This window comes from Pinus tabuliformis, chromosome 2_2 (genome assembly GCF_031772625.1).
Source record: "Pinus tabuliformis cultivar Carrire ecotype Pingquan chromosome 2_2, CPIR1, whole genome shotgun sequence".
Lineage (NCBI taxonomy): Eukaryota > Viridiplantae > Streptophyta > Pinopsida > Pinales > Pinaceae > Pinus > Pinus tabuliformis.
In genome coordinates, this window is record NC_142300.1 from 78,892,435 (window position 1) to 78,904,011 (window position 11,577).

At 42.2% G+C, this 11,577-nt stretch overlaps 1 protein-coding gene across 1 annotated transcript; it reads left to right on the top strand.

Annotated features, from left to right (window-relative positions):
• The first annotated feature begins 217 nt into the window (after positions 1-217).
• Positions 218-913, top strand: LOC149191533 (uncharacterized). Its single transcript, XM_089406676.1, has one exon. It carries the CDS (start codon positions 218-220, stop codon positions 911-913), a length of 696 nt encoding a protein of 231 aa, XP_089262802.1.
• Positions 914-11,577: the final 10,664 nt, after the last annotated feature.

Here is an 11,577-nt window from a genome sequence, read left to right on the forward strand (position 1 = left end):
AAAAACCCTTGGGCGAAGAAGGGATTAGACCCTCGGGCAGCTTCAGCACGCCGGCCATCAATGCACAGCCCGCAAAACCCCCCCTGGGGTCGTGGTCACCAACCCACTCATAGATCACCCGACCGCTCCACGCTCGAAGAAGCGATCTAAGTGCATCAAAGCAACTGTTAAAGACATTACAGTATCATTCGGCGATCCCACAAACTTCGAGGAGACCATGGCACTGGCTCGAACGATTTTGGTTGGACATGTGCGAGGGCGTACCTTCACGGCGGAGAGATTGAAACTATGGGTGAAAGAAATTTGGGGCGCGCTATTCACTGAATTTCCGGAAGTACAAGAACTCCCAAGGGGATGGTTCTCCCTCCACTTCAAAGAAGAGGAACACACGAATACTGTACTAGCACAGTACTGGCACATAGAAATGGCTCCGGTGCTATTGAAAAGGTGGAGCCCTCTATTTGATCCGGAACGCGAACAGATTGGAGCAGGCCCTCTTTGGGTGAGATTTCCGGGGTTGCCTCTACAATACTGGTCTGAGGAAGCATTCGTCAAGATTGGGAATGCTTTGGGAACGTACTTGGACCACAATCGATCCTACAAGGAGAACAACAAAAGAATTCTAGCTAGAATCCTGGTCCATCTGGATACCAGGGAGGGACTACAAGAAAAGATGACTCTGAGATGGGGGAATTTCAGCAGATCGCAGATATTGGATTACGAGGGCGTTCCCTTCAGATGCAATCGATGTCACCAAGTCGGTCACTTGTTCAAGGATTGCCCATTGAACAACAATCAGGAAGGATCTCCAAAACCGGCACCTGCGGTCACCAGCGGAACCCCCCCATCTATATCTCGTTCACCACAGAGCAGTGCGGGAACCCAAGACAAACCTGCAAAATTGGACAAGTGAAAGACTGCCCCGCCTTCGCCCCCACTGACTAGGGCTCGGGCAGCAGCAGCGGCCGCGCAAGTGTCGGGTATCTCTCCTATCCCTCTCTCTAAATCATCTGATATCTCATTTGCACTTGAAAATTCAACTGCATGCACTATGGTTCAATGTGATATCCCCCCTCCCCCTCCGTCGTCATCCACTGCCCCGACCACTCTGCCCCTCTCATCTCCGCCCCCCTCGCCATCATCTTCCCGTTCGACCCCATCCCACCCATACTCCCTTCGCCCTCGCTCATCACATCTGGAGGTCTCTGAAACCCTTTCCGGGCTGGGTATTGTCCCGCTAGGCCCTGGGTTCCTTACTACCCGGGGTCGCAAATCATATCTCAATAAAGCCATTAGGCACGCGGGCGCGGAAGTAGCAGCTGGGTGTCAAGCCACTATCGACGGGGTCCTTAGAGCAACAAAACCCCCAAAGATCGGCCCCCCATGAAGTGCATCTCCTTCAACTGTAGGGGCCTGGCTAGCTCCCCAAAAAAGCTAGCCCTAAAACGACTTTTTGAGGTCAAACTCCCCGATATCATTCTCCTACAAGAAACCCTCGGTTCTGAAGAGTCTACCACACGAGCCCTTGCCTCAGTTGGAGCCCGATGGAACTTCATTGCTTCGGATGCCATGGGCAGATCGGGTGGTCTGGCGTTTGGATACAATCCCAGTTCCATCAGACTTGACTCCTCTTGGGGAGGTCAGGGATTCCTAGGAGCTGATATATTCTCGATTGAACTCGGCCTATCCCTCCGCATTGTTAACATATATGGGCCTTGCCAACAGAGGGAAAATTATTGGAGTCAACTCCTCAGCTGTAATCTATTATCACTTGATCACATCATCATAGGAGGAGACCTGAATTTCTCCCTGGGATTCAGTGAGTCATGGGGATCATCGGCCCAGATTGATCCGCTCACAGATTTCATGAGACGGTTATTGGAGCAGCATGACCTCATTGATATCCCACTGCAGAAGCCTCATCCTACTTGGAGAAATAGAAGGATAGGATCGGCTGCCCTAGCCCGAAGATTGGACAGATTCCTGATGAAAGGCCCTCTGATTCATCGACTGCACACATACAAACAGTGGGTAAGCAATGGGGGTATCTCAAACCACTCCCCAATTGCTATGGAAATCCAGGGTCCGCACCTAAAACCAAAAGCACCAAGGATAATTTTAGGGGCGAATGTTCGCCCTTTGGCGAAATTAAGGGGTTTTAAATTTTTAGTGGGCGAATATTTTGTATCATAGTACATTTTTACAAATCACCTCAAATAGCCCACCTTATTTTAAGGGAGAGGGTAAAAAAGGTAAATTTAGCCCTTGAAATTAGGACTTACAACCTTCTATTCGCCCATTTTCAAGAATAGGTTTTATTTAAGTGAATCGTATGGGCCAAATACCATATTTATAAAAGAGGTATGGTAAATTAATAAAAATATAAATAAATGAGAGGTATGGTAAATAAATAAAACATTTTTTATATTTACTCCATAAGTCACCTTATATACATGTAAGGGTGTAAACAAAGGGTGTAAACAAATAAGAATATAAGTAAAGTGGAGGTATGGTAAATAAATAAAACATCTTTTTATACTTACTCAAAAGGTATGGTAAATAAATAAAAATATAAATAAACTAGACGTATCGTAAATAAATAAAACCTCTTTTTATATTTACTCCATAACCCTCGTTCTATTTATGAAGGCTCAAGAAAGAGGTTTTATTTAAGTGAATCCTATGGGCCAAATACCATATTTGTAAAAGATGTATGGTAAATTAACAAAAAATATAAATAAATGAGAGGTATGGTAAACAAATAAAACATTTTTTTATATTTACTCCATAAGTCACTTTATATTTACGGACACTCAAAAAATGGGTTATATTTAGGTGAAACCTACGGCCAAAATACTATGGGACAAATACCATGGACTAGATTGTTATTAATACCATGCAAAAAACCATTATTGACCCTAATATTAGAATTAATAAAAATAAAAATGGCACATGGTATTGACCCATGGTATTCACCAAAATGGCACATGGTATTGACCCATGGTATTCACCTAGAATGTAGCCTATTTAAATGGGGGAATTAAACCAGCATGTAGCCTATGATAAGATTCACTAGGAATTTACAAAGTTTTATTGTTTAGTGAAAGACTCGCCAAGATCTTACAAGATTTTATAATTGAGTAAAATATTCGCCATGCCTGGTGAGAGATTCGCCAAAAAATTATATATACATATTATATTATTGATAAAATCGCCTTCCATTTTTCCTATATACCATGGAGATTCGCCCATTTATTATATTTATAAATTTAGGGGGGGTTCTTAAAATTTTCCTTGAAAAGCACCTTACAAGTTCAATCATCTGTGGCTACAAGACCCTACCTTCTCCAATCTGATTACTGCATTCTGGAGAGCACACCCCATTGATCGAGAATCCTCGATGGCAAGGGGATTTGTTAAAAACCTGACTGAGCTCAAGCATATAGTGATCAATTGGGCCAAGGAGAAGAAGAATCGAGAAGACGAGCAGCTCATCAAGGTAGAAGAAGACCTGAATGCTCTTCTGGACGAGAGAAACATGGGGTTCATATCTCAGGATGACAAGGCCCGACTCGTGGAGCTCGAAAATCAGAAGAATAATATACTAAAGGGTAGGGAGGAATCTATCAGGCTACGTAGCAGAGCTACTTGGCTTAAAGCCGGAGATGAGAATACCAGATTCTTCCACAACTTTGACAAAGGAAGGAAAGTGGCAAATACCATATGGAACCTCCCTCTCCCCGAAGGGGGACTGGCAGACTCCTTTAACAAGCTCTCAAATCTGGGTACCTCACACTTCAGAGACCTATACAAGAACCCTGCAGGTACAAATCTGGCAGAAATCATAAACGTGGCCACACACTTCCCCAGATTTGTAGAAGAGGAGGAATCTGATGACCTTGAAGCCCCCGTCACTATGGCTGAACTGGAAAGTACTATCAAGTGGTTTCAAAAGGAAAAGAGCCCTGGGCCGGATGGCTGGACTATAGAGTTCTACATTGCCTTCTTTGATCTGTTGGGAGAAGATATTTTAAAGGTTGTTGAGGAAAGCAGGACCTCGGGATGTCTCTACAACGCTATTAATTCCACTTTCATTGCCCTCATCCCTAAATCAGACAACCCATCTTCATTTGATGACTTTCGTCCCATATCCCTCTGCAATGTCCTCTATAAGATCATCTCTAAGATCATTGCCAATAGGATCAAGCCCATTCTCTCCAGACACATCTCCCCTCAACAATTTGCATTTCTGGAAAACAGGCAGATCCATGAAGCCATTGGCTCGGCACAAGAGGCGATACACTCCATCTGGACTAAACATCTCAAGTGTATCCTGCTGAAGATAGATCTATCCAAGGCATTTGACCGAGTCAGCTGGCTATATATAAAAATGATCCTTATTCACATCGGTTTTCCCCCCTCCTTAATCAACTGGATCATGGCGTGCATCACCTCCCCCACCTTCAGTATCTTGATCAATGGATCAGCCTCTCATTTCTTTCACTCCGAAAGAGGGCTGAGGCAGGGCTGTCCCCTCTCGCCACTACTCTTTCTTTTGGTCATAGAAGCTCTAAGCAGACTTATCATCTCAGCAAAAAGGGAGGGGACTATCAGAGGCCTCAAAATCACTGAAGTATGTTTCCTCACTCACCTTCTATTTGTAGATGATGTCTTAATTCTACTGGATGGCAGCGTTCAGGACTCAACATCTTTCACTCGTATCCTAGATCTCTTCTCAAAAGCTACGGGCATGGAAGTGAACAGATCAAAGTCCACTATCACCGCGGTGGGTACCACTGCAAATGAAGCGCTCGTGGCCAGACAGGCGTTTCCTTATACCACCCAGCCACTGGACAGAGGCCTCAAATATCTGGGATATTGGCTAAAGCCGACATGTCAAAAGATAGCAGATTGGGTATGGCTAGTATCAAAGATAGAAAAAAGGTTAACATGCTGGAGTCACAGATATCTCTCCAGGGCTGGGAGACTTACCTTGATAAAATCTGTACTTGAAGCTACCCCTGTATTCTGGATGGCATTAGCTTGGATACCCCGGAACATACTGGCTAAACTACAGCAGCTATGCAATAGATACTTATGGGCTGGCAACCAAGACAAGCGCATCTTTGCCTGGATTGGCTGGAACAAGATTGCCATTCCCAAGAAATGGGGAGGTTGGGGGTTGAAGGAGCTCCCTATATTCGCAAAAGCACTAGCAGGAAAAATGGGTTGGGCTCTACTGACGACCCAAAGTTTATGGACCAGTATTACATTCCACAAGTACATATGGCCACTCAGCATCTATGACTGGGCAAGGCTCCCTGAGTGGAACAAAACAGGCATATCTTCGATATGGAAGGCCCTCTTACATTCACTGCCTCTCATTAGAGACAACCTGGTCTGGCGTATCAGAGAAGGGAACAGTGCAAGGATAGGTCTTGACCCCTGGTCGGGGTGTGGGGGAAGGCATTCACTACCTCAAGATCTGGTCGCACATCTCACAGCACGGAACATAAAGGTAATCTCACAGATTGCGGACCATGACCAATCGGACATCTTCCACCAAGCTTGGAAAACAGCGCACCAACTAAACCTCCCTGGAAGATGGCACACAGCATGGGAAGAATACAGAGATGCCTTAACAGAATCACACATTAGAATTACAGAGGGCCCGGATGAACTTGTGTGGAACCAGGCAGAACACGGGGTATACACTCCCAAGGATGGATACATACAGCTCATTGCACATAAAAAACCTGAGGCAATTGCTAGTTGGTGGCAGAGAATATGGAAACTATCCGCTTCCCCTCGATCAAAGCTCTTCAATTGGTGCATTCTGCGGAATAAAATTCCCACCGGAGACCAGCTAATGAAAAGAGCCCAGCATGGCCCCACGTGGTGCGTGCTATGTAAAGCGGACTCGGAATCTACAGACCACTTATTCCTAAATTGTCGTTCGACATTAAACCTGTGGAAAAACCTCAAGTCTTTCATAAACTTCGCAGGCGAATGGGCGGGTTCTGATATCATTAGAGCATGGACTGATTGGGAAAAGAATAACAGAGGTTCAAAAACTATCAATCTCCCCATCATTGTAAACTGGGCCATTTGGAAAACAAGAAACAGCGTGATATTCGATAACAAGCCTATTCACTGGCCACTGATAGAGGCTAGTATTGTAGCTGCCCTGAAGGAACTACCCGACCCTCCCCCTCCCTCAACTCGACATCCTGCCCCGCCCCCTACCATCGACCCAAGCACGCCTTGGGCATATTTCGATGCGGCGGCAAACCTGCAAAGATGTGGTGGAGGCATCATCCTACATATATCAGAGAATCATCACTACAGAATTAAGGCGGGACTGGGAGTTGGAACCAATAACTATGCAGAACTCATCACTCTCCGCCACTTACTTCACTTTGCATTGAGGCACCACTGCACTAGCATCAATATATATGGGGATTCACAGATCATCATTAATTGGATAAATGGCACAGCTACTTGTCACATGCACTCACTCAGCATTATCTTACATGAAGCACTGTCATTCAAATCAGCTTTTAACAATATTACTATCTCTCACATCTACAGGGAACACAACAAGGGTGCCGACAAATTATCCAAGGAGGCAGCGTTGATGGACAGAGGCATCTGGGAGATCACAGAGGTTAAAGATCAGCAGGAACAAAAATTTTTCCACCGACCGTATATAGACCCGGGATATCCAACCTTGGGTCTGCAAGCAGCACAATAGGAACCGTTTTTTAACAGCAGTACTTACATAGACTCATACTGTTTTTTTGGATATTTTGAAAATGATGAACAGGCTACTGTAATAGAACAGTCCGCATACCCTGCGTGGTAGTGCAACTTAACAGCTCAACGGCTAATACTTGTAAAAAACAGATTCTCTCATGTAAATTTTGGCTTATTAATGCAATATTTATGGATTTTTCCAGAGGAAAAAAAACGATCCAAAAATTGATCAGTTTGTTACCGAAGCACTCAATCTTAACTCCGAGCTGATGCACCAGAAATAATTATTCTTCCAGAAGATTTCACAGTGGAAATCTTATTGCGAAACAAGCGATAAACTAACAAGTCAAGTCTTGGAAATGAGACTTGAATACAATGAGATCTTTAAAAAGGTCTCTGATTTTATCGCCTAGCAGAATACATAATATGGGAGAAAGGCCGACCTGCCCAAGCTAGAAGAATCGCATAATGAAATCCTATTTGTGAGATAGGATTCTCGACTTAAAGAAGCAGAAATGGCAATAGCAGACGCGACGGTAACAGCAAACAGTGTCATAGAAAACGTCAATGAGAATTTACATAGTGCCAATCTTGTGGCAGAGTCCATTCCACGTTTCCTTCCTAATGTGAAACAGCTTGAACAACAATGGAAATAGGCAGCGGAATCTAAAGCAGAAGTGATAAGGCAAATGACCAGGTTAAACTGGGAGGCATATTGGCAACATTTGGTAAAACCTCACAGCCAATGGATGACCCTGCGATGCCTAACCAATTCTACGAAGAAAATGGAGCCAGCATTGACTAATACTATTTGTTGGACAGTTGAAAGCTGAAGTTGGCCAACCAACACAACTCAAGCCCATGATGGATATTTGCGATCTGAAGGACCAAATGCAGGATAATTAGTCACCTTGTTTATTTCCATTTTGATTTTATTTTTGCACAAATTGAGGCAAGTCATTTAAACCTCCTTAACTATTTTTGTAATAATCTATTTTTAGTTTTATAGTTTAAGTATTTAAACCCCTCTCATGTATTTAGAGAGGGGTCCAGAATTTTATCAGAAACAGTCTTCAAAACATGCACTTTTGTCCCTTTGAGCAAGTTTTGGTGAAATTAATGGAATAGGATTTATTTTTATCTGATTTAGCATCTTCTACTGGAATTGCACTCTTGTACTCTTAGATGGTATTGAATGGACTGAAGATAGATCAATATTGCTGAAACACATGAGTAGGACGTGTTAGTGTCAGTCAGTTTTGCCTGTCACCAGTGATCAAATATGCTCTTACAAGGTGTTGTTAGGGTGTCAAGTCAAATTTTTTTCATTTCAGTGAGTCTTCAAATAAAAATTTGGTCACTGGTTGTTGTGTCTAGGTAACTACTACTCCCTTCGCTTACTCATGGTCTTCATCATTCATCATGGTCATTGTCTTCATCGAGGTATCATATCTTCATTTAAGTTTCTTGGGTCATGAAATGGTTAAATTTCTCATTTTAGGTCATGGTCTAGGGTTTCACTCCATGTGTCGTCATGATACCATATGTCAAAACAAAACATGTCCATCATGTGAATCAGTGGGTAAAGGGAGTTAGCAGCTTAGGGAAAGAAAAATAAAGGTAAAGGTAATATTGAATTTCAAATAAGACAATGTTGCAGTACACTACCTTGCCTCATCGTTCCTCATAGGGACATGTTTGATCCAAAATATGTTTTTGACCAAATGGAGAATAATTTTATAAAAGTGAAATAGGTTTGTTTCCATTATAGTCCAAGGAAAAAAACCTCCTTCAGTTAATCTACAGGTGTTATGATTGAAATAAATTCACAAAATACACTTGCTACGGGAGAGTTAATGCACTTTTGGACAGCGTGACTTCAAGACAAATTTTCAGGGGTTTGGAGAAGGTGTTAGCAGTTTTTAAGGACTCTATTGTGTAGCAGACATCCTAAGCTTTCTAATGGTACCTTCATATCATGATTTGGATTAGTGAAAGGCATCCAAAAGTGCTCTGCAAGTAGGAGCTTCTCTTTTGTCAAAGAAATCCTGAGTTTTTGGAGTGACCTTGGGAAAATCATTTTTTTCTCCCTTATGAAGTGTCCAAATTACATTCTTGAGGTGTCCATCTTATGACAGACTTCAAGAGCTTTCCAACGAGCTATCAAGCGCTCAATTTGGAGTAGTTTAAGACCTCCAAAAGTGGTTTGGAAGCAAGCGCTTCACGTAGGCGAACTGCGCTGCGCATAGGAGAACTGCGCTATGCATAGGACAGAGTACTCGAAACTCACCCAAATTTTCCCGAATTCCAAATTTTTGCTGACAAGCTCAGTCAAATTGCTTTCTAAAGCTGAGAAACATGACTTTGTGTCATTATGGAGGTTGAATATTCACCAGAAAGAAAAGGACAACACAAAGGAGGGAGGATTCTTAGATATGAACCATCAGACTGCAACCAAATCAACTCCTATCCTTTCATCAAGAAATGCTTTGAGGATGTTCACTGTTTGGAGTTTTGTAAAAGAGTAAGTGAAGTAGGGTTTTATGAGCAGCTGATAGATTGGGTAGCTACACAACTAAAAGGAGAGATTGTTGTCATTGCTGGTATTGAGTTTAGCTTCTTAGTGGCCTCCATCTCACTAGCAACTAGTTTACCAGACAATGATGAATATTGCTTCAAGGGTATGAGTCTAGATCTTGAAAACTACAAGCCCTTTTTAGAGACTCCATACAGAGATACACATACTCACCTCATGCCTTTCAGATATTTGCTTGAGAAATATGCCCCTTTAATGAAAACCATCATGAGGTTCTTTACCTGTGAAGGTAGATTCTCCAGGTTGTATGCATAGCATATTCGCCTCTTGATGCACTTCACATCTCAAAAGCCACTCAACATGTGTAATTACCTATTCAGGAGCATTTTAAAAATGTCTGAAAAGATACAATTAAAGGACAAGGAGCACTTCCCAAGATTGTTCCATCATAATCTCATCAAAACCATTGTCCTTCATCAGTTGGCAGAGAGAGGTATGGCTTGGGAAGCATTTTTAGAAGCAGCTTTAAAATGGCATGAAGAAAATGCAGCATCTCAGTCCCCAGGTGCACCAAAACAATAAATAGAAATGGGGTCATCTAGTAAAACAGCAGAGAAGACTCAGCTACCTAAGCTGAAGGTGACCAAAGTGTATAAGAAAGGGCAGAGGCTTGTGTTTTCTTCTCACAAAGAGAAAGGGGCCAAGCCTTCTTCATCGACAAAGCAGGAATCGACAGCAAAAGATAAGGATACAATGGAGCATGAATTTGAGCTAATTGATACAGAGCCTAATACAGACTATCAGGGACAAAGACTACCAAATCAAGGATCTGGCGATAAATTTAGAAAGGGCAAAGTATGTTATATCATTCCCCGAACAAGAAAACAGTCAACTCAAAGCAAAAGAGTTGATCCTAGAAAAGGAAAAAGCTAAGCTAATGCAGAAAATCGACAAAGGTAAAGAGATAATGACATCAAGCGAGACTGAAACATCAGAGGTGAAAGGAAAAAGGAAAAGACCAAGGACAAGAGGCCTCAAGAAAGCTTTGCAAGAGGAACAAGAACAAATTTTGCTTAATGAAGACCTTGACCTAGAAGAAAGGATTTCCCTAGAGTTTCATCAACATAAAGAATATTGGCTTAATAGGGTGAATGAACACTTGGAGAAGCTCCTTGAGAAGACAAACATAAACAATAAATTACTTAGACACATGGCACATCACTATCAAGCTCAAAACATGAATGCCAATGTCAAGGTAAAACAACTTGAAGATAAGCTCAAGGAGGCCAAGAAAGACCAAAAGTATGAGGGAAACTTGGAGATGCTTGCTGAAGCATCCATGAAGCTATAACAAACCTATTTTTACACCTTCCCTCCAATTTTGAGCAAATTCTGAGCATTTTGAGTTTTTTGAGAATTTTTGGTCTAAGTTCAGAAATTCGGCTGCTCCAAAAGGTGCTGCGCTTTTTCCTCAGGCCTCCATTTGAGGAAAGGTCAACATTTTTGGAAAGGTGTTAGGCCCCTATACTAATAGTGTAACCCCTTATTGTTATTAGTGCAACGCACTTATTATATTGATGTACCCATGTAGTGCCCATATTGTTACTATTGTGCCCCATAGAAGCCCACTATTGTTATTATTGTTCCCTTACATTATTATTGTTATGTCGACTCTGATTATGTTATGACCCCTTAGACTCCTATATATAGAAAGGAGGTCTTTTCATTTGTATCATCCAAGAATTGTTCATTTGTGTAATGTAAAGGAGGTTGCCCCCTCGAAAAGGCTGAATTCTAAGGTGTTGATCTCTCTTTTCTATCTTTTTGTGAGCTGGTTTCATAACATTTGGGATCAGAGCTTTGGATTCTAGGGTTTCGCTGCTCCAAACAGGTCATCGTGACATTTTCGCTATAACTTTTTTTCTGCGACGTTTCAGAGGCTAAAAAAAACCCATTTGAGAAGAATTCACGCTGAATCTCAGGTCCGAATTTCAGAGCTTTTCTCTCTATATTTTCAGAGATATGATCTGAGGAACTTTGTCTTTTTGCAGAATCCTGAATTACATTCCAAACAGGTGACCTGGGGAAAATCATCATAACTTTCTCTCTGAGCATCAGATTGAAATTTAGTAAGAAAGTACAGAAAGAGGACGGACTGTAGTTTCTTGTGTATATTTTTTAGAGCCAAAGGTCGAAACAGTGACACGTGGCACTTCATACAAGTTCGCTCTTCTGGAAAGGTCTATAATCAGGTCATCTTGGGAGATTGTGCATAACTCTTTCTT